The sequence below is a fragment of the Schistocerca nitens genome, chromosome 4, assembly GCF_023898315.1.
Source record: "Schistocerca nitens isolate TAMUIC-IGC-003100 chromosome 4, iqSchNite1.1, whole genome shotgun sequence".
Classification (NCBI taxonomy): domain Eukaryota; kingdom Metazoa; phylum Arthropoda; class Insecta; order Orthoptera; family Acrididae; genus Schistocerca; species Schistocerca nitens.
The window spans coordinates 639,933,173-639,958,186 of NC_064617.1; the positions used below are offsets into that span (position 1 = coordinate 639,933,173).

General features: G+C 38.7%; 1 protein-coding gene across 1 annotated transcript in view; it reads right to left on the reverse strand.

Annotated features, from left to right (window-relative positions):
• LOC126251439 (mucin-17) overlaps nucleotides 1-25,014 on the reverse strand; it is a 138,742-nt gene that overhangs the window by 31,046 nt on the left and 82,682 nt on the right. The window contains exons 3-9 of the mRNA XM_049951863.1: nucleotides 18,560-18,635; nucleotides 16,405-16,487; nucleotides 13,530-13,693; nucleotides 13,374-13,432; nucleotides 12,623-12,787; nucleotides 12,342-12,511; nucleotides 9,331-9,546 (exon numbers count right to left, since the gene is read on the reverse strand). Of these exons, the coding sequence (XP_049807820.1) occupies nucleotides 9,331-9,546; nucleotides 12,342-12,511; nucleotides 12,623-12,787; nucleotides 13,374-13,432; nucleotides 13,530-13,693; nucleotides 16,405-16,487; nucleotides 18,560-18,635 (933 nt within the window). The remainder of the gene's footprint in view (nucleotides 1-9,330; nucleotides 9,547-12,341; nucleotides 12,512-12,622; nucleotides 12,788-13,373; nucleotides 13,433-13,529; nucleotides 13,694-16,404; nucleotides 16,488-18,559; nucleotides 18,636-25,014) is intronic.

Genomic DNA, 25,014 nt, shown 5'->3' on the forward strand with positions numbered 1-25,014 from the left:
TCTAAGGCTGTTGCATTGTAGGAATCTTTCAAATGTGATGGTGGCTGCAACTGCATAGTAGTATGGGGTTCATTATTATGAGTAGAAGTGGGAAGCAGTAGAAGTGTTGTAAAGTTTGATTAGTGTGAATAAATGAAATTCTTTAAAATAATCTGATTCAAGATTCTAATAATCTTCATGATCTCCAGTTCAACCAGATGAGTATCAGATTATTTTAGTAACTTTTTCCTACTTCAAAACTCAGTTTAAAATTTTTCAAGAATCATCATATTAAAATGTAGCTACTGAAAATAACTAATATTGTTGAACTGAAACTTTGACTTAATTCTCGTCTGTATTGTGTAGTAAAGTTACACATCCAGCAAAGGATGACATGGCAGCCAGTCAGCATCACAGTCCTCTGGGCCTGATCACAGAATTACTTCCAAACAATTATCGAATTCTGTCCGATTTCCTTAGCAATATAACTGAATGGAGGAATCTTGTAATAATGGCATACTCATGTAGTATAATCACCTTTGCCTCCTTCCAAAATTGAATTTCATCTTGTTTTCACTAATAATTAATTTTCAGTAGTTTATTTGAGGGATGAAACTATAATAGTGGCAACTATTTATTTACAGCTTAAATAAATATATACATGTTTCAAAGTTTTACTATCCTTCAAAGTAATCACTAGCATTGTGTTAACTCATTTCCAGCAATCTGGAAGTCTTAGGATACCCTTATCAGTGCCAGTTGTGTTGATGATGTTGAACGGTCTATTTAGGGTGACCAACTCTCTTGTATTTCCTGCGATCTCCCCTATTTGAACATATTTTTTCGTAATCTCCTGGCTCCCGTATTTTCAGGCTCATTGGGCATTTTTATCCAGTTTTTAGATTTGCTTCTTTTTTTTACATATGCACACACATTTGTCAAGCATTTAAATTTTGCATGCACGATCAGAATTCATTGAAATGTTGGACAACATAGACAAGTAATTCTATATCGACATTATGTCTACTGATTATCTTAGAAATTGTCAACCTACACTTGGTGGTTAGACGTGACTCTGTTTCAGTGCCAGTGCTTACTGTGAATCATTATTCAAGATTTTACAATAGGCAATGAGGACAAAGCTATAACACCACCAAAAAAGAAAACAAAGTATATGTGTACATATCTTATGAAGTGGGAAGCTTTATATTCCTGGATTGGACCAGCATGGTCAAATGTTTATACAGTAAATTGCTCCATCTGCAAATGTGAGTTTAGCATCTCACATGGTGGCTAGAACAATTGTGTACGGCACATGAATAAAAAAATGGTTCAAATGGCTCTGAGCACTATGGGACTTAACATCTATGGTCATCAGTCCCCTAGAACTTAGAACTACTTAAACCTAACTAACCTAAGGACATCACACACATCCATGCCCGAGGCAGGATTCGAACCTGCGACCGTAGCAGTCGCACGGCTCCGGACTGAGCGCCTAGAACCGCTAGACCACCGCGGCCGGCGGCACATGAATACTTCAAGTAATAAATTATTACTCTGTATTCTAAAAAAATATATATCTTACTGTTCAGCAAGTAGTAATTAGTAATCGGCAATTTTCTGAGTTAACTTCTTGTATTTGCTTGTAGGTCACATAAGCAAAGCAAATGATGTCACTACATCATCCATGATAACTACCTTCTTCAGCTCTCCTAACCTGAGAAAAGGCCTAACAAACAACAACATGAAAAGCATTGCCGGTGAACTTTCATTTATCCTACCACACAGTACAACACAATCTAATCTATAGGAACTTGGACTGTGCAACCAAACTTTCAAAAAACATATTCAATGAATCTACTGTGTCAAAGAAAATATCTTGCCGGTGAACTAAAACTGAAATGATCATAATGAACGTATTGGCCCCAAGAAGTGTGAACGATTTTTTGAAAGTTTGACCCCAAAAAGTGTAGCAAGTTCTTTTCTTTAGCAACAGATGCCTCCAATCACCTAAACAGGAAAATGTTTCCTGTTTTAATATGATATTTTAACCCCTTTACTGGAATTCAAAACAAATTGTTGGATTTCATGGAACAGGCAGATGAACTTCAAATGCATGTCCATAGGTTGTTAAAAAACTCACTTAAGTCAAATAATTTGAATATCAGTAATATATCATCTTACTGTGCTGATGGTGCCAATATAAATTATGCAAGCACCATTCAGTCATGAAACAGTTAAGTAATGAGAATGAAAAAATCCTCAAAGCCAGTTGTTTTTTAACCATGTGCTTCATAGTTCCATGAAAAGTGCATGCAATTGTTTACAATATGTAGATGTTGAAGTGTTAGTATTGAGACTATATAGTCACTTTTCCTGTTCTGCCAAACGAAGAGAAACGTTAAAATCATTTTTTGAAACTGTTGATGCTGAATGTGCAGAAAGTCTGCAACATGTAAATACTAGATGGTTATCTCTCACACCTGCTGTAGAAAGGCTTTTAAAAAATTTGGAGCCTATAAATAGCTATTTTAAAAGCATAGATGATTCAGACTGTCCTAAAGTTTTGAACAAGTATTTTTGCAATGAAAATACAGAAGCAGACACAATTATTTAGGCTTATATTAGTTTCCTTGTGAATACTGGAAAGGTTTTCATTCAAAAAGCAAAGTAATTGGAGAATTCTGATCTTAGTATTATGAAATCTCATGAAGCTGTACAGTTAGACAGAGTTAGTAAAGTTAGACAGAGAAAGGAAGATAGATTTTTTGGTAATGGTACTGTTATTGATCGAAATTTGAATACTACTAGTGAGAACAACTTCACTAAATTGTATGATTCTTTAAATTCCTACTCAGTTAGCATATGTGATGATAGTTTAAAGTGTTTAACCCCACTATGCCTCAAAGGGGAATTATCATTCAATGACACGCATGAAGTTGTGGAATGTATCAAGCTGGATTGTGTGAATGAAGATGAATTATATAAGGAACTTTGCAGTTCTAATGATGTAACTAAATCTGCTCTCTCTTTAGAGGGTACGTTGGTCAGAAATGGATAAAAGTTTTAACACCTTTGAAATCAAATAATGTGAATTTTGAAAACTTTGGTAAGCTGGTAGATTATGTTATGAGTATACCAGAAAGTAGCATTCACACTGAGAGAATATTTTCTCTTATGAATAATAAGTGGACAGATGTAAGGAACAGAAGTAGTAAAAACCTGATCAACTCTGAATTTTCCTTATTGTGCAGTGAATTCTTTGAATTTGCTAAAAATGATATAAACTACTGACTGAGGAAAAATCTGTTGCAAAATACGTGTAAGTATTTGCAGTGTGTAATTAAATAGTTATCTTTTACATATACTGCTTTGATTTTTGGTGAAATTTTACCTTGATTTTAATCTCCCTTATTTTTTGTCAAGGATATAAGTATTTCACTTATTTTCTTTTTAAAAAGTTGGTCACCCTGGGTATATTGCATGATGAATCTCTGTAATGGTTCTGAGGTGAATGCCATTACGTGCTTTCTTCAATTTTGGAATCAAGTTGAAGTCATCAGGGCTAAGTCTGAGCGTGTTGAATGGTATAACAGTCCCCAGCCTCATCAATCGAACAAATCAGTCATAACTTGAGCACTGTCGTGCAAAATGAGGGGTGGGACCTGCAGGAAGTGTTGCCACTTCTTTCTTTACACTGGTCACAGGCTATGATCCAAAAATGAAAAATTCAAAGAAAGAAGCGGTAACAATTTCTGAAGGACGCACTCCTCATTTTGCAGGACAGTGCTCGCACACATATGGCATGAGTTGTGATTGATTTATTCAGTTGATGTGACTGGGAAGTGCTGTACCACCTGGTGCATGCCCCAGATTTAAGCTTCACTTTAAAACAGTTACAGAGATTCATCAAGCAATAGACTACTCCACTGGAACTGTCACCACAAATGGCAGTGCTAAGGGTATCCTATGACTTCCACATTGCGGACAGTTTATTATACATAATGCTGGTGACTACAATGAAACTTTGAAACATGTATCTATTTTGTATAAACTGCAAATAAATAATTGTCACTAGTAAAGTTTCGTACCTCATATATGCATCAATGTGATTTCCATCCATATAAAATTTTGCTTTTGGTAATCTTCATCCCTATCTCACTATCTATATTTTCCCATTCCACTTGAAAGGACATACATGTGATAACAAATCAAAAGCTGATAAACTTCAATGTCGTCTCAGGCAATGAGATCATCATGATTTGTATGCATTAAGGAAAGTCACTGTCTCTTCCAATAACGTAACAGGATATGTTTTGCAATAAACTACAGATTTTTTTGTAAATAATGAAAAGCACACCATACAGTTCTGACCAGATCCTTACCAGTGCAACCTGAAATATGTTGCAGAGCACTGTCTCAACTGGATGCACCATGAACTACTAAGGTACCCACCTGCTGTCACAGACATCCAACTTCCAGAAATACTCATGAAAAACTTCATCAAAATCAGAATTTCAGAAAATCACTGCAACTTCAAATTAGAATATCACCTTAATAAGGTTCAGCATACTTCTTACTAAGAGCTATTTTGCCCTATGTTGGCAGGGAAATGGTAATGTTTTTGAATTTTGCATATCTCTACACTCTAATATTGTGTGGTATAATATACTTGGAAAATGCTGCAAAAGTAGAAAAAGTTTTTAAACTATAGAAAAAAAATGAGCTGTGAAGTTGACTTGTGGTCTTATAAACTGGACATCCTGTAGGCACCTATTTGAGACTCTTGGGATACACCGAGTGGGGTGGCGCAGTGGTTAGACACTGGACTCGCATTCGGGAGGTCGACGGTTCAATCCCGCGTCCGGCCATCCTGATTTAGGTTTTCCGTGATTTCCCTAAATCACTCCAGGCAAATGCCGGGATGGTTCCTCTGAAAGGGCACGGCCGACTTCCTTCCCAATCCTTCCCTGATCCGATGAGACCGATGACCACGCTGTCTGGTCTCCTTCCCCGAAACCAACCAACCAACCAACTCTTGGGATACTGACACTCAAATCAGTACATCTACTCACTGATGATATTTGTAATCAACAACAAAAAAAATTCTGAACTAATTGTGATATTCACAATCATGACACAGGGCAGAAGCAAAAGCTTCACAAAGAGTCAACAACTGTCAATAGAGTAGAAAAAGGAATTATCCATTCTGGAATAATAATTTTCAACAACCTTCCTCTGAATATAAAAAAGGACACTGCCAACCCGAATGTATTCAAGAGGAAACCGAAACAGTACCTCTAAAACCATCTGCATGTAACTCAAATGCATTTCCAGAGCTGTACATCTTGTGAAAGATGTATTATATCATAAATGGTGTTATAATACTATAGTATGCTACTGTACATAATGTTTATACCTTGTGTGTATATTGTCTATAACACTGTTGTTTATCTTGAAATTTTGAAAGTAATCTTACATACCTAGCCAAAAGAAAACTGAATAAGAAAAATCTCAAAAATTATGCAGGATATTTCAGATATAGTGTAAACACTTTAGGAGTAAAGGGCAACAACTTACAAAAAGCAGCCACTAGGTGGTATAATAAGATGCAATGTTGGGCACCAAGAATACTTGCTTGAAGGGGTTTGTAAATAGGAAGAATAAAACTCTAAAGTGACAGGTCAAGTTGACAATGTGAGTGACCAGAAAAAAGAAAACAGGAATAGAAGTAGAAAAATGGAACTTCCAAGGTGAAAGTGTGATACAATGAACATTTACGAGTGTTGATTAGGGACTTGCTTAGTGGAACTGAATGAACAGTACAGAGTACTAAATGAACTAAACTTATTCTCATTGATAAAACCTCTCTCATCAGTAGTAATTACAAGTTTATATATATTGTGAATCATCATGCACATATTAGTGAATTTAAGAACTTTATATATGCTTCATTATCACTATTAGCATAACAATGTTATCCTTTTAAATTGTGAAATAACATTAATAGATACCAACAATTAATCAGAGGCAATGTTGAAACTTCGTACATGGTAATAGGCTGATCAATTTAGTATACTAGGTATGTACAATACTCAGTGGAACAGACAAAATAGAATGGTGAAGATACATCTGCAATTTTTTTTTCCAGAAACAAAGAATACTCTGCAGATAGAAAATATTTTAGAAAATGTATGTGTCATTTCTCATGACATGGCATGTGGCCATATTTTTTTTACTGAGAACTGTAAATGTCATGAGGCAATATTGTTTACTGAAAAAGTGAGTCATAACAGTAAACTGATTCTTTCCACAATTGTGACTAACAGAACATATGGATAAGCAACTAACTAACCCCATTTGCCAAGTAAACAAAGCTTTAACAAAATAGGGTAAAAGAATGTAGTAAAATTAAATCAGTTGATGCTGAGGGAATTAGATCAGGAAATTAGTCACTTAAAGTAGTTGATGAGTTTTGTTATTTGGGCAGCAAAATAACTGATGATGGTTGAAGTAGAGAGGGTGTAAACTGGCAATAGTGAGAATAGCATCTCAATAGGAAAGGCAAGGTTAAACTGGCTGGGATGATAGCAAAATCTTTAGGGGGGGGGGGGGGCACTAAAACTCATGAGAGTACTTTTTAGGCTAAGATCAGTGTCCAATCATCCTACATTGATTGAAATTAAGCTTAATGAAAAGTTCAAACAGGCAGGTACTAGAGATGTGAAAATATCACATGATTCTCATAACAGTATAGTGAAAAATAATGTTAGTATGTCACAAGATTCCCATAAAAGTACAGTGAAAAATAATAAAATATTGCATCAGAATATCAAGGGATTAAAAAACAAAGTAGATGAGCTTCTTGTTTGTTTAGAAGATTTAGAAACTGGGGGTGGAATAGATGTACCATGCCTGTCTGAACATCAAATAGTCACAGGTATGGAAAGGAAGCAAGTGCATGTGAGTTTAAACTAAATAATGGCACTTTTATAATTGTAGCCATGTATAGATCCCCATTGGGAAACTTTCAACTATTTTTGAAAAACTTTGATCCTTTGTTGTGCTACCTTCAGACAAAGGAAAGCAAATTATTGTTTGTGGGGATTTCAAAGTAGATTTTCTGAAAGATCTGAAAGAGTCAGAGAGAAAGCTTGACCTTGAAGTATTACTTGGTTCTTTCAATTTGACATCAGTTATCGACTTTCCTACTCAGGTGGTACAAGAAAGCAGCACACTGATAGATAACGTTTTCATAGACCAAGATAAATTTAATCAAATAAAAACTTTCCCTGTTAAGAATGGTCTGTCTTATCATGATGCACAGATAGTTACAGTATATGATATAGCACCATACGTAATGCAAAACAGTCCTCCAAAATAGTGTGTTCCATTAACGATTTAACAATTCAAAAGTTTAGGGAAAGCTTGCAACAGTTAGACTGGGACTAGGTGTACAGGAAACATGATGCTAATTTAAAATTTAACCTATTTCATGATACCTTTGTGAATATATTTGCAAACAATTTCTCTAAGAAAACAATGAAATATAATTGTAAGAAACCATGTAAAAAGCCATGGCTTACTAAAGGGATAAAAATATCTTGTAAACAGAAAAGGGAATGTATCTTATAGGTAGGAGGAGAAACGATCCCGAAACAGTGAAACATTATAAAAACTACTGCACTGTATTAAGAAAAGTTATTAAAAAGTCCAGAATTATGTGCATTGTGTCAGAGTAGCACATCTGATAATTAAATTAAAACAATTTGGAATATTGTGAAAAGGGAAACAGGGCAACTGAGAGCATAGGAAGACTGTATTTCTATCAAACACAACGAACAGTTTGTTAACAAGATGTTCGAAGTAGAAAACATTTTTAATAATAATTTTTTAAGTGTTGTAGAAAAAATAGGATCCAACTATTCATTAGAAAATGCAAGGCAGTATATGGAAGAGGCAGTACCTATGCAGTTTGATAAAACTGAAATTCAACCCACTTCTCCTCCTGAAATTAGGAAAATAATAAATTCACTCAAAAGTAAAAGCTCATATGGAATTGATGGCATTTCCAACAGAGTACTAAAAGCTTGTTCCCAACAAATAAGCAGGGTTCTCAGCCACATATGTAGTAGCTCACTGAAACAGGGTATTTTTCCAGATAGACTGAAATACGTTATTGTTAAACCACTGCATAAAAAATGGGAAAGAGCTGATCCTAACAACTACCGCCCAATCTCACTTCTGACAGCTTTATCCAAAATTCTTGAAAAAGTAATGTATTCAAGAGTAGCATCACATATTTGTAAAAATGAAGTACTAACAAAATGTCAGTTTGTTTTTCAAATATGCTTTTCAACAGAAAATGCTGTATATGATTTCACTGATCAAATATTAAATGCATTGAATAACCAAACATCACGTATTGGGATATTTTGTGACCTCTCAAAGGCTTTTTATTGTGTGGATCATGAAATTCTTCTATGAACAATAAACAGTGTAGACAAGAAGAGAATAGAAGCTTTTGAAGTGCGGTGCTATAAAAGAATGCTGAAGATTAGGTGGGTAGATGGTTTCAATATTAATTATTCACTGATCAGAACTGATCACTATTAATTATTCATTGACCAGAAATGGGGGGGGGGGGCAATAAATCTGTGGCACAACTTGATTAAAATAAGGGATAGGTTGACAGGACACATTCTGAGACATCAAGGGATCACTAATCTAGTGTTGAAGGGAAGGGTGGGGGTTAAATTATAGAGGGAGACCAACAGATGAACACAGTAAGCAGATTCAGAAGGATGTAGACTGCAGCAGTTATTCAGAGATGAAGAGGTTTGCATAGGCTATAGTAGCACTGACAGCTGCATCAAATCAGTTTTTGGACTGAAGACCACAACAACAAAAGTGCTGCATGAAGATAATTTATCATGTTAGGACAAAGATATTCATCATTAATACAGGTTTTCAGAAATGAAACTATATTATTTAATAAATGTAGCTAATACAATATGAAAATAATACCAAGAATACCTTGACTTTAAAAAGTCTGACAGAGTAACAAGCTGGAAAGTAAAAGAAATTTTACTTATTGGAAATGAAAATAGCATTGATAAAATAACTTCCTTTCCATCCAAATTCTTCTATTTGTCTTTTGTAGCATTACTACTTCACTTTCCACAGTCACGTGTAATAAGTAATTATGTTCTACAAATTATACCTACTATTGTAAAAGCCGTTATACTTTTCTTCCAATGAGAGACAAGGCCTACAAAACTAGACATGTGGAACTAACAAGCATATGTAAGGACTTTTAATGTGATAATGTAACTAAGAGATTTACATTACCTGGAAGATGGAGCCATTATACAGCGCTCACTTGGACACTTGCACTCTGCTGTGTCGTGCTCCATTCCAAAGTTGTGACCCATTTCATGTGCCACTGTTGTTGCTACTAGTCCGACCACACTACTATGATCCATACTGACACCACCAGAAAATTCATATGTGCAGATTGGTCCCTTGAGGGCCTTCCCCACAACACCACCCTCAAACTGCACTCTCCTAATTCAAAACATAACACATTAATTTAATTATCAGTAATTTTTTTGAACTGAATATTCACACAAACAACAAATAAAGAACAGACAAACCTTTCAAATTTCAGTGAAGCTTGTGTCCCAATAAAAATTAAATTCAGAGTTATTCTAAATGATTGTTGAGGTTTGAAAAATCATAAGACAAAGAACTGATGTAGGAATATATATCTTATCAAAACTATTTTTATATAGTTTTAGAAAGTCTTGTAAAATTACAAATGCCCAATATGAATTATTTAGGAATAAAGGAGATGACTCACCAAAAGACAGGAGTGCCGTGTCTTTGATAGGCACATAAACAAAAGGTAAGGAGCTTGGCTAGCTTTTGGAATGCAGTTCCTGTTTTCTACCTGTAGAAAAACATGCACCCCCCCCCCTCCTGCCACACACACACACACGCCTGCCCCCCTACATTGTGCTCAGTCGACTGCCAGCTCTTTACTGCCCCACAGTGAGTGTACTGGGGTGAGTGGGGCGAGATACGGGTGTGGGGGTGGGGTGGGATGGGGGTGAGGAATGAAGAGAAAAAACACACACACACACACACACACACACACACACACACACACACACACACACACTCTCTCTCTCTCTCTCTCTCTCTCTCTCTCTCTCTCTCTCTCTCTCTCTCTCTCTCTCTCTCTCTACCGGGTGGAGGGTGGGGGGCAGCGAGTTATCTTAAGTTTACACCAGGAATATTATGGGAGCGAAGGATGTGCTGTAAGGATAGCTCCCATCTGCGTAGCTTAGAAAAGCTGTTGGTAGTGGGGAGGATCCCGATTTCATTTGAAGCAGCAATAGATATCTTGCATATTGTACCCTGCTGCATGTTGTACCATTGGGATTGTTGCAGCAGAGTTGGTATATAACATGGTTGCTTTCACAAATGAACCAGCATCTCATGTGGTAGAATAAACCTGTGATGGGACAGGGGTAAGTTTTGCTGGGTGGGTGGACTGGGCAGGTCCTGCATCTGGGTCTTCCTCAAGGTCATGACGCCAGTGGCAGGGGATTGGAGGTGGAAGTGTCATAGGGATGGACTAGGATGATGTGGAGGTTGGGTGGGCAGTGGAACACCACTTTGAGAGGGGTTGGAAATATCTTTGGTAGGGTGTCCCTCATTTCAGGGCATGATGATAGATATTCAAAGGCTTGACAAAAGATGTGATTTTTTTTTGGTGTGGAAGGGGTGGCAGCCGTCAAAGTGCAGGTACTGTTGATTGGTGTTTTTTATGTGGACCGAGGTGTGGATGGAGCCATCTGAGAGGAAAAGATCGACATCTAAGAAGGACACGAAACAATGTGTTGAGTTTGTGGAGGAATGAGGATAAGGTGACCGGGCCTTGAGTCCAGATTATAAAGACATCATCAATAAACCTGAACCAGACCAGGAGTTTGGGGTTTTGGGGAGCTAGGAATGTTTCCTCTAGGTGCCCCATGAAGAGGTTGGCAAAGGAGGGTGCCATATGTGAGCCCATGGCCAAGCCATGAATTTGTTTGTATACCCAAGATACTTCCAACTCCTCCAAAAGTCATGATCCGCTGGCCACCCAACTTCCACAACATCCTATCCCATCCCTATGCCACTTCCACCCCCAATCCCCTGCCAATGAAATCATACCCCTGTGTAAGACCCAGATGCAAGACCTATCCAATACACCCACCCAGCACCACCTACTCCAGTCCCACCACAGGCCAATCCTACCCCATCATAGGGTATGCAAATTACCGCCAAACTGTTGCAAAAAACAAGGTGGACCACCCAGTGGCACAACATGCAGCAGAGCACAACATGTGATATTTCAATGGGCTGCTTCACAACCTGTACCATTTGGACCCTCCCCACCATCACCACCACCACCAGCTTTTCTGAGCTGCACAGATGAGAACTATCCTTACAGCACAGCCTTCGCTCTGTAACGCTCCTGGCCTAAATCTAAGGTGTGTGTGTGTGTGTGTGTGTGTGTGTGTGTGTGTGTGTGTGTGTGTGTGTGTGTTTCCTACAGATAGAAAAAGGAACTGCATTCCGAAAGCTAGCCAAGCTCTGCAACTTTTGTTTGTGTGCCTATCGATGATGAAGCACTTCAGTGATTTGTCTCCTTTATTCCAAAATAATTGGTAATTTTCAACTAGAGCTTTCTGTACAAATTTCCAATATGCTCTGACATTAAGGATGCCTACTGCTTCACCCTTTACATAAACAAGGCATGCCCACAAATTTATTAGACCACCTGGGCACAAAGTTGTCAGATGGAGTGTCCTCCATGCATATCATTTGAAAATGCTGCTGGACTATAGTAATGGAATGATGATGATGATTATGATGGCGACATTGAAGAGTACAAAATACTTTCTCTTTCCTGCTGGCTGCTATATTGAAAACACTGCTATAACTGTCATCTGACAGAAACCGAGGCAGCTACTATCGAGGTACAACAAAATTTCAAGAGCTTGTCTATCCATCACTTTAGCAATATTAACTGTATATTTTGCATTACCTAAAACAAAGTTATTTAGAATAACTCTCTATCATGACCAATTCACAAGAATATATCACCAATATGTTACCTCCCAAAACACTACCAGTGAGAACTGAACACAATATATGTCCATTAAACTCTATAACCACTGCTCACTCAAACAAAACAATTAATAAATAATGTTTTATAATGGCAATTTCTTTCATCAATTTACCTACTGCTATGGTATCTGCAATACTTCACATAATAGCTAATCAGAGTACAAGAGGTAAAAACTTACGTAAGAAGCTGTGCATTATCATTTGGGTGTTCTTTGACAAGTCTCTGACGACGGTATGTAAGGAAATTGGTGAGTGTAGAATCTCCATTAGACAAAAGTTGGATTTCATCATTCTCTGTCCACACGACTACACCAACCAATGCAATGAAAATATTAAGTGGGACATACAACTGAAAACAAGAAATACATATAGCTGAAATGAAAATTATTTTTAATAATACCTGCATGTATAACACAATCAAAATTTTATGTTTAGTGAATACCTGAAGCCAAATACTTACTGCATTGATAATGTTCGCAATATTCTTACAATGTTCATACACATTATGTCGGCTTTCTCCATGTGCTTTATATTCCTTATTGTCCACAACTAGAACCAGTTCTACAAAACGAGACTTTTTGTCTGCATTGTATGGTCCTCGTACCATCTCAGCCTCCCTTTTATACTGTACATAAAGTAAGGTTGCAGTTTAAAATGCATAACAAAATCAGAGACTTTAATATAGTTGGTGGCATAAAGATAAGAAAATCACACTTTTGTTCAATGAAGTATCATTTAAATGAAAATCAGTATGTAATATGAAGATAAAAATAAAATATCCTTTTTAATGGTTTTTACTGTATCAGTCTTTAACACTCTCTGAATAAGTAGCAAGTAATCTTTCTTAAGCTTGGGCCTATAGCTGTGTTAAAGTTCTCAAAGAAAGTCATTTTCATGCATTTGGCCATTATTACAGTATTATTATTATTATTATTCTTTGAAATGAACACTTACATCACTTGATAATATCCAAGGTGGCAAAATTAGCTAACTGAAAACGAAATAAAGTGTTCATTTCTGATAACAAATAGCCTCAGTAAGGAAGATGCCTTTTCAAGAATCATCAGTCAGTGCTCTTCACAGAATCTATTCACTTCACTCACTAAGGTGACTATTGAGAGATTGAAATAATGTAACATAAAAAGGAGAAACCAATCAAAAAATGAATCATATTTAACTTAAAAATGTGTATTCAATAGACCTGAACATACCCTGAGAATCCTGTTAAATTCTTCACTTATTATAACATCATGAGGAGTGTCATGGTAACCTGTAAAGTAAACAAATAAGAGTGTTACACTGCCTGACAGTTACAATGTAATTAAATTACCTTGTGTAAGATTTATCTCCAACAAAGATGGACTTACCACATGTATGGTTTGTAATAAGATCTGAATGGCTGTACAAAATGTGAGATTCCAGTTCTTCACTTCCGCCATCTCCATCCCCTCCTCCGCCAGCATCTTCTATCTCGGTATCCGCTGGGCCTCTTTCTAAGTAGTGCATCTGTTCCCCATCAAATATGACACCTCTAAAAAAACAAATTGCTGATTTTAGTAATGGTCAAACTGATACAAAATTAAGAGTTAGTGTTCTAGTTTTCATTGTGGTATGTTTTAATGACATATACGATGCACCTTCCACATATGTGCAAGTCTCTTACTCTAAATGCAAATATACGTATGCTATCAAGCACTGTGAAACTCTAACAACAGATTAATCCAATGTTCATTTCTACAGTCAATACTAAAACCATGGGCAAACAGAATCCTCCTTTGGCACTACTCATTTTCTTTCTGTTGCAGTTGCTGCTGAGTGGTGTGTTTACATTTCTGACAACACAACAGTTGCAAAATAACTCATAAAAACAGCAATTTTTGTGGCTGATAGTGACTAATAAGTTTATAAATACAAAGTAAAGCATTTCCACACTTACACTATAGTTAAAATAAAAACAGGCAGAAGTTTATCATTCCAGATGAAAACACACACACACACACACACACACACACACACACACACACACACACACACACACACTTTGCACTTTAAACAGCTTTTGTTCAAAGGTGTATTTGCTGCAGTCCAATTAAGTGCTATAAATATGGAAGGTATTTATAAAGCATCCTCTTACAATTTTCTACTTCTTCATGGATACTCTGCAAATCACACTTAAGTGCTTGGCAGAGGGTTCACTGAACCACCTTCACAATAATTCTCTATTATTCCAATCTAGAACAGCTCACGGAAAAAACAAACACCGATATCTTTCCTTCAAGCTCTGATTTCTCTTATTTTATTATGATGATCGTTTCTCGCTGTGTAGGTCAGTGTCAACAAAATATTTTACCATTCAAAGGAGGAAGTTGGTGATTGAAATTTCGTGAGAAGATTCTGTCGCAATCAAGAATGCCTTTGTTTTAATGATGTCCACCCCAAATGCTGTATCATGTTGATGACAGTCTTTCCCCTATTTCATAATAATACAAAATGTACTACTCTTCTTTGAACTTTCTCGATGTACTCCATTAATGCTATCTGGTAAGGATCACAGACTGCGCAGGTGTACTCCAAAAGAGGATGGACAAGTGTCTCTTTAGTAAATCTGTTATGTTTCTAAGTGTCCTGCCAATAAAATGCAGCCTTTGGTTTGCCTTCGCCACAACATTTTCTATGTGTTCTTTCCAGTTTCAGTCATTCATGATTATAATTCCTAGGTATTTAGTTGAATTTATGGCCTTTAGATTTGACTGATTTAATCGTGTAACCGAAGTTTAACAGATTCCTTTTAGCACTCATGTGCATGAGCTCACACTTTTCGTTATTTAGGGTCTATCACCAATTTTCACACCATACAGATATCTTTTCTAATTTTTTTTTGCATTTGTTTTGATCTTCTGATGACTTAACTAGATGATAAATGTCAACATCATCTGCAAACAACCTAAGACTGCTGCTTAGATTGTCTCCCAAATTGTTTATAGAGATAAGGAACAGCAGAGGGCCTGTAACACTACCTTAAGGAATGCCAGAAATCATTTCTGTTTTACTCGATGACTTCCTGTCAATTACTATGAACTGTGACCTCTTTGACAGGAAATCACGAATCCTGACACATAACTGACACAATATTCCATAAGCACGCAATTTCACGGCAAGCTGCTTGCGAGGTGCAGTGTCAAAACCCTTTTGGAAATCTAGAAATTCAGAATCAATTTGAAATCCTTGAAATCCCTTGTCAGTAGCACTCAACACTTCAAGTGAGTAAAGAGCTAGATGTGTTTCAAAAGAACAATGTTTCCAAAATCCGTGTTGACTGTGTCTCAATAGACTGTGAGATAATTCATAATCTTCGAACACAATGTGTGTTCCAAAATCCTGCTGCATATTGACGTTAATGATATGCGACTGTAATTACGTGGATTACTCCTACTACCTTTCTTGACTATTGGTGTGACTTGTGCAACTTTCTGGTCTTTGAGCACAGATCTTTTGTTGAGCTGTTGCTTTTCTTATACAACTAGCTGTTGTCAGAATATGTGCATCTACAGCATCCACCTGTCAGCAGAAGCTGTAATTTGTTAAGTTTTGTCGGGTTGTGCAATGATTTAGTACGTAAATTATTTTCTTAGAGTGAAAGTAATTTCCCCCAGGATTTGATGTTGATTTTATTTTTAATTCTTTCAGTACTTTTTTAAATGTTTATGACATTGTAAGATGGTATGACAGGTTATATGTCATTCAGTAGTTACGTTTGAATATGGAAAATTAGTGCTACACCTGATAATAATAAAATAATAATGACATTAGCAGAAAACCAGACCACTACATTCATTCGTACAGCCATTTTAAGATGAAAAATCAGGCAGTTACCACAAACTGTCTTTGTAACCAATATTAAAATCTGTTTCATGACCACAGCAGTTTGTATTATGCTATACTGAGTACAGACATTTGGGGGTTCTCTACTTACACATATGACGCCAGAAAGAAATAACACATACACAAGAAAGCTGAGAGAAAGAAAGGGAGACAGAGGGTGGGGGAGAAGAAACAGAAGAAAAGCTGTTGCTTTTATTATGCAACTAGCTTTTGTCACAATATGTGTATGCATCTGTCAGCAGAAACTGTAATATTTTAAAAACTAAGTTCTGTAAGGTTGTGACATGATTTAATATGTATATTATGAAATGAGCAATGATATTTCTTCATTAAAGACCAAAATTAATTTCTTAATAATACCTTAAACCATTACAAGTTGATATGGCAGCCCATGAATTGCTGTATCCACGCAACTTTCCTTGGTACTGGCACAATTCTGTTTCCTGAAAAAAAGGAGTAATTTAGGTGTTTCATAAAGTACTTTCTGTCACCATTTTCAGCTGCTTTAGAACTTATTTTTCACATTTTATATAAAATACAGTTAACCCCTTAATCCTGAGTCTCATGAATTCACATTGTACCAATGTGGAAGGTTAACTCTTTTCAAATGCCAGTGCCAGTAGATGCTGATTCTTCATGAAGCTACCAATGCTTCTGACAAGTGCTGCATTCTCCTGAGTATTTTGGGTACCTCTAAAGCACCACAATTTTTTATTTTTACCTTTCATCTATAAATTTATTCAGGCATTAAGGGATTAAAAGTAACACTTGACAAAAGGAACAGGATCGACACCTCCAAGAAACAGAAAAAAGCTTATATACCATCACATTCTTCACAGCAAAATATCCTCAGGTAGTGGACAAAGAAAGAAAGGATTAGTAAATGGGTGCAAGAAGTGGACAAGAGGAAGATTTCAGAGCTACAAGAAAGGAAACATTTAGGTACGAAGGACAGGTAAAAAGTAGAATTAATAAAAATATGAAGTTATACACAAATGGATAGGGCACCCAGTTCTACAGGATGAATATAACTAAAAGAATACAAGACAGATAAAAATGGTGATTATGAATGAATTACTGTTTTCTCTTCCATTATTCTTATTATCCTTGATAAACCTATGGTGTGCTGTTCTTTTTTTTTCATTAATTTAAAATCTCATGTTTAGACAGGTCACATTAAAATTATTATAAATTACCTAACTCTCCTTTTTGTGTGCCAGGCAACTTATCCAATAATGAAATCAATGCAACAATCAGCGCAGAATCTACTCACTTCTACATTGAATTTGAACTCACTTTCAAACTATGTGAATAGTTTCATACTACTTTTTCAGTAATTGTTCAGTGTTCATGTCAGATTTGACAACTATCTAAACAGTTCAAATTTCATTTAGATTAACATTCCACCAATGGGCATCCAAACATATCGATGTATACACTCAGGGAGGAATGACTCATGTTAAAGTTTACCTTCCAAGCATCTTGTGATTAGTGTCTTTATATGGCATCATTAGTCTGCCTCTGTAGCGTAGCGGTAGAGTTACCGCCCACCACGCAGGGGGCCCAGGTTTGATTCCCGGCAGGGGACTGGGAGGTTATGTGTCCATCATCATTGACTCGCAAGTCACCGATGTGGTGTCACCTAAAAAGGATTTGCAATATGGCAGCCGAACTCCCCCGAATGGGGCCTCCCAGCTAACAATGCCATACAATCATTTCATTTCCGTGGCAACATTATTAAAATGCTGCTGTAAGTGAAGATTACAGGCAGCATGGTGCCTAGGAAAACTTGTTTTTTACAGACAAAACCACAGATATATGTAATTGTTTCGTTACAAGGACATTAAAATCATCCGTCTTAATGAAAATGTTCTCGAACTCTTTAAACTGAAATGATGTCCAATGAATATATCCATATCTTACTTTACATCGGAGCACAAACTGTCCAAAGCTCACTTTATTCTCATCTGTATCATTGGTTCCATTTGTCTCTAGCCTGTTCACAGCTATTCTGTCAAATTTCTGATTATGATTTTTATTTCGTAGTTTCTCTCTTTCTGTATGTTTTTATTTATCTACAGTGTCTTACTTGTACTTGCTCCTCAAATCTCATTACCTGAATTTCTACAAAATCTTTTCTGACTGTGTTCATATTTCATATTCTGTAACACATTGACCTTCCACTCTCTCAAGATGCATCGTTAATTTCTCTAGTATTCGAGTTCCTTCTTGACTCACTGTTCAATATGAATTGAAGTGACCTCTCTTTTAATTTTATATTGTTTCCTTAGTTTTCAATGGGGCACACAGATACATCCTCCACAGTAATATTTTACCCATTTCCAGGTCTTTAGATTATGACAGTAAAATCACAATGAGTAACTACATCTATTTTTTACAAAGAGGAATGTATGTGCAAAAAAAAAAACAGCACTTTTTATACACAACAGAGTCTGCAGCAGCAGACCTCATATTTTCATAGTGTGGATAAAGCCAAGGTACTCTCACTTCTTACCTTAGATGTTGGTCTGTTGATTACATGCTTGCCATTGTGCTGGTAACGTTCGAAGTATGTATCAGGAATTAGTTCTCTGTAAGAAAGATGACTTTTTGTATTATTTTTAACCACATTTCACTAGACAACAAAAATATATTTTTTTAAATATTTGGCTACACCATGTTTTTTGACAAAAACACCCATGAATATAATAGACACAATGGATACATTAGAGGGTTGAAACGGGGTGACAGATGTCTGACAGTTGTGCCAAAAATATGATTTTCTGAGACAAATCACTTCTTCTGAGCATCTAATTCTCAGTATAATTATGAAATGATGGTGTTGCCAAATATATAAGACATAAGACATAAGAGAGAGCTTATTTGAAATATTTGATACCAATAAGTCTGAGGATAAAACAGAAAATAAAAGAACATGTGCAGTAGTAAACAAAGAGAAATAAGATAACTGAAGTAAGGGAGCTGGGAACATACACTTTCAGACAAAAAATACTAAAGCCAACCAAGAAGTTATGCAAACTCGCCACAAATTGATCGAAATACAGGTATCAACAAAAAATGTATACTTTGGTGGCCAATGGGTGTGTATGTGACACTGCAGCACAGTTTCACTGCACAGCTGGCATGGGTAGTGAACAGGGAACATGTTAATACCAGGGCATAAATTCTTTGCAAATTTCGTTCCTTTTATTCCTCTGGACAGTAACTATGCTTCGCAAACAGGCACGAGAACAATACCAACAGATTTCAGCATCTGAGACAGGACTTGGAGTTGAGGTCAAAGAAGCCGTTTGGACTAATTGGCGAATTGCTCAACATTTGAATAGCACTGATGCTACTATACAACAATGTTGGCAGGAGAGGGTGAACCACAGCTGAACACAGCATCAAAAAGGAAGTAGTCAGCGTAAAGAGACAACAGAACGTGAGGACTGATCAGTCATCAGAGATGCACTCAGAGCTATGGACTCATCATTATTATCAATGTGACTTTCATATGGTGCTTCACTGACCACAAAGACCATGGCAGCTCACAGAAAGGGGGCTGAGCCCAAGGTGCCCCTTGTGCCAACTACCAATGACCGTGGACCCAACAAGCCCATCTGCAGTGGTGTCTGACACATTCAGTCTGGAATCCCATTAACTGTAATGTAATTGTCTTCCATGAGAAGTCTCAGTTCAAACTGAACCCTGAAGACAAGTGAAGATTTGTCTGAGAATACCTTGGACAGTGGTGGGACACCAACCTGACTGTGTCTGGCATATGCCCTGACAACCAGGAATGATGGTCTGGGGTGCCATTTCATTTTATAGCAGGACCTCATGGGCTGTCATCTGCATCATCCTTACAGCACAGCTGTACGTCAACAATATTCTATGCCCACTTTCATTACTCTTCATGGCAAGCTGTCCTATGCTCACAGTTCAGCAAGGTGATGCCTTGACACTTTCTGCTGCTTGTCTTCATGCTTGCCAAATCCTACCTTACCTTGCCAAACAAGGTCACCAGATCTCTCACCAGCTGAGAATGTTTGAAGTATTACAGGCGGGGCTCTCCAACCTGCTCGAGATTTTAACAATCTAATGTGTCAGTGAGACAGTATTTGGTATGCTAGCCATCAGGAGGTAATCTAAGTACACTATCAATCAATACCAAGCCAAACAACTTCTCTTGAATAATTCATCCATTTTTTAATTGTTATTTATTTGTCTATTCATGTACATCACGGCTACCAATTTCTGTCCAATTTGGTTGATTCTTTCATGGTGTATCTTTTTTTTTTAATTTTAGAGTGTTTACTAGTGAAGCTGAGATGACCTACATGAAAACCAAAATTAAGCATTTAAAATAATAAAATTCCTCAACAGACATGAAAAAGACGAAGTAGTTCTAAGTGTCACAATGGATACTATTGACAACTAAGCATAAAATATAGAAACTATATCGATTTTTGTTAAAAATTACATATTTTTCTGATACTAGAAGCAATCATGAAATCTGTAATTATCCACATTTAGTAAATATTTCGTTTATGGTTGCTAAAGACTATGTAGCGACCACAATTGGTAGTGCAATGCACTGCAGTTCGGTTCACAAGTACATCACCCGTGTGTCACACCGTATTTTATTTTGCGCGGATAAATTAGTTCCGCACCGGCCGCCAGGAGCGCTGCGTTGTCCGTTACTCCATGCCGTTTATTCTTACAAGGGAACCTCCCCATCGCACCCCCCTCAGATTTAGTTATAAATTGGCACAGTGGATAGTTGTTAGTACATAGTTTTTTCCATGTTCTTGATTTCTCCATGTTAATTCAAGAATATTTTTTATACTTAGATCTTTAGTAACCAGCCAACAAGTCACTTATTTGTTTCCGCGCGAGTCTTGACTTGACACACTGCGTCTTAAGGACGTCCTTTATTAATTGCCGAACGAACGAATAAAGATCTTGTCACCTCAGCATTGGAGATATCGTTGTGCGTTATTTATCATCGGAAACTAGCAGGATAACCGGTCGGACGGGCCAGAACCTAGCCCTACGACCAAACTGGTGATCCCGACGTGATTTATCGCCTGCCTCACGCACAAAATAAAGTGATACTGTAATATGACGGGCAGTCTAACTGCGACCGACCCTGCTGTGTCCAGACTCACCGTTAGACTACCACCCTTTTGGTAGCGCAATCCAGCACTACGGTTTGCGCAAGCTATGGTTTGCACAAGTTGAAGATAGTTTCTTTTACTCTGGAATAACCACCGACGCTACCAAGTTTGCACTGGTCGTGAGCCAGTTAGATCATCAGTACGCGGCCCAAGTGCAAGACGTGATTACCGCGCCGCCAGAGAGTAATGCCTACGACCGGCTCAAGGCAGAACTTATCTGCAGACTATCAGCTTCGCAAGAAGAACGCCTCCGCCAAGTTCTGGCGCAGGAGGGCATCGGGGATCGTAAACCGTCGCAGTACTTGCGGCACCACCGAAGCAAGATCGACGCTGGTACTGTGCCTGACAGCATGCTGAGAACTATCTGGAGCAGTCGGTTGCCGCCTGCCATCAAAGCAATAATAGCGTCGCAGTCGGTAAAGGCTTTAGACACGGTGGCGGAGCTAGCAGACAAGGTACAGGACGCTACCTGCGCCTATTAACGTAGCAACTGTGCAATGCGCGATCACGTCAGCCACAGTTTCGCGCGCTGACTACAGTGCTCTGACGGCAACAGATTAGCCAATTGATGTCTCGGTGTAACACCAACAGTGATTGTGGCCGACCGAGATACCGGAAGCGCTCACGCAGCAGATCACCAAGTGCCTCATCTGCGCCTGTGACTGTAACACAGCAGGGGATATGCTGGTATCACAGAAGATTTGGTGATCAAGTTAGTCTTTGTACCAAACTCTGCACATACCCAAATGCCAACGGCGATCGGGTGTAGACACTTCATCAGATTGCCACTCTGCGTCACAGCATCTGTTTGTGAGTGACCGGCGTACAGGCAAGAAATATTTGATTGACACTGGCTCTGGTATGTGTATTTTTCCGCGAACAATGTTACAGTGGTGTAGGCCGAGTACGTCGTTCTGTCTACCTGCCGCAAACAATTATTATATTGCGACGTATGGTACACATCGTTTTGAACTAGCTTTGGGCCTACGCCGAGTGTTTGCGTGGGATTTCACGTCGCCGAGCCGATAATAGAAGCGGACTTCCTGGCACTTTATACCCTTCTGCCTGACATCGCCAACACACGCCTGGTCGAGCAAACCACTGGACTGACGGCTGCAGGATTCCGGCGCCACGCAACCATCCAATCCGCCAATCTGACTGAAGCAATCTGACTGAAGCAATCTGACTCGCTAGTACGCCGCCTAACTTCGGGATTTTCCGGCGCTGACAAAACCTCCAGGTATGCCTAAGGAAGTGAAGCATAGCACAGTGCACTATACAGGGTGTTACAAAAAGGTACGGCCAAACTTTCAGGAAACATTCCTCACACACAAAGAAAGAAAATATGTTAGGTGGACATGCGTCCGGAAACGCTACTTTCCATGTTAGAGTTCATTTTATTACTTCTCTTCAAATCACATTAATCATGGAATGGAAATACACAGCAACAGAACGTACCAGCGTGACTTCAAACACTTTGTTACAGGAAATGTTCAAAATGTCCTCCGTTAGTGAGGATACATGCATCCACCCTCCGTCGCATGGAGAATGGCGTATTGTATCACGGCCGTCCACAATACGAGCACGAAGAGTCTTTACATTCGGTACCGGGGTTGCGTAGACAAGAGCTTTCAAATGCCCCCATAAGTGAAAGTCAAGAGGGTTGAGGTCAGGAGAGCGTGGAGGCCATGGAATTGGTCCGCCTCTACCAATCCATCAGTCACCGAATCTGTTGTTGAGAAGCGTACGAACACTTCGACTGAAATGTGCAGGAGCTCAATCGTGCATGAACCACATGTTGTGTCGTACGTGTAAAGGCACATGTTCTAGCAGCACAGGTAGAGTATCCCGTATGAAATCATGATAACGTGCTCCATTGAGCGTAGGTGGAAGAACATGGGGCCCAATCAAGACATCATCACCAACAATGCCTGCCCAAACGTTCACAGAAAATCTGTGTTGATGACGTGATTGCACAATTGCGTGCGGATTCTCGTCAGCCCACACATGCTGATTGTGAAAATTTACAATTTGATCACGTTGGAGTACATACTGACGAAACTAAAATGAGCTCTAACATGGAAATTAAGCGTTTCCTGACACATGTCCACATAACATCTTTTCTTTATTTGTGTGTGAGGAATGTTTCCTGAAACTTTGGCCGTACCTTTTTGTAACACCCTGTATAAAGACCACAGAGGGGCCGCCATTATCCTGTAGTCCTCGACGGTTAGCCCCGGATCGGTTAGATATCGCCAAGGTCGAATTTGACAGTATGATACGAGGGGGTATCATGCGACCGTCCAGTAGCCCTTGGTCATCGCCCTAAGAAGTCGGTGCGTGGCGCACGTGCGGGGACTATAGAGCACTTAACGCCTGTACAGTGCCCGATCGCTACCCAGTTCCGTTGCTCCGCGATTGTAACTACGCGATGAGCGGTGCCCGACTATACAGCGTGTTTGACTGTGCCAAGGCATACACGCATGATACCTGTCGCCGAAGAAGACATCCCGAAGACAACCATAATTACGCCATTCGGCCTGTCTGAAAGCAAATTCATGACTTTCGGCCTCAGATGCGCTGCGCAGACATGGCAGATTCATCGACTCAGTGTTGCAAGGTCTGTCATTCTGTTTTGCCTACCCTGACGACATATTGGTATTTTCAGTCTCGCCCGAAGAACATCGCCAGCATCTCATACAAGTTTTTAAACGGCTAGACGAATACGGCGTTATTCTCAACACAGCAAAATGCATTTTTGGTCAACCACTAGAAGATTTCCTTGGCCACAGAATCTCTGTCTGGTTCACTGCCATTATCTGACAAAGTGGAAGATATCCTATAGATCTCATAGCCGTCCACAGTTAAGGAGCTGCGGCGATTTTTGGGGATGTGGAATTTTTACCGCGGACACTTATCTCACGCAGCGGATATTCAGGAACCATTAACGGCTGTGCTGGCAGGTCCGACATGCAAAGGGAACGCAAAAATACAGTGGACAGACTGCATGACAACTGCGTTTGAACGGGCTAAACAAGCAATAGTGGACCCTGCATTGTTGGCACATCCTGAACCAAGTGCACCGTTAGCGTTGGTTGTAGATGCAAGCTAAACAGCTGCGGGTGCAGTGTTGCAACAATACAACAATGACGCGTGGCAACCTCTAGCCTTCTTTTCGAAGAAATTGTCGCCGTCTCAATGCAAGTGGAGCGCCTACGATCGAGAACTCTTAGGCGATATACGAGGCAATCAAATACTTACGCCGGCATCTAGGCGCTACAGTCTGGAACCGCGCGACCGCTACGGTCGCAGCTTCGAATCCTGCCTCGGGCATAGATGTGTGTGATGTCCTTAGGTTAGTTAGGTTTAAGTAGTTCTAAGTTCTAGGGGACTGACGACCTCAGAAGGTAAGTCCCATAGTGCTCAGAGCCACTTGAACCAAATACTTCCGTCCTAAGCTGGAGGCCCGTGAGTTCACCATATTCACACATCATAAGCCGCTGACATATGCCTTCCGACAGAACAATATTAACTGTTCAACAAGGTAACACAACCAATTACTGTATAATGCGCAGTTCACCGCGAACATCCGGTATATATCCTGGGTCGAGAATGTAGTAGCGGATTGTCTCTCAGCAGCGTCTCCAGCATATACTACACGGAACTCGCAGAAGCACAACTTACAGTCTCGGAACTATAAGAGCTGTTGCAGGAAAACAAGTCTACATTGGATCTGCAGTTAGTCAACGTTCCTGGAACAGACATCAAGCTGTACTGTGACGTGTCC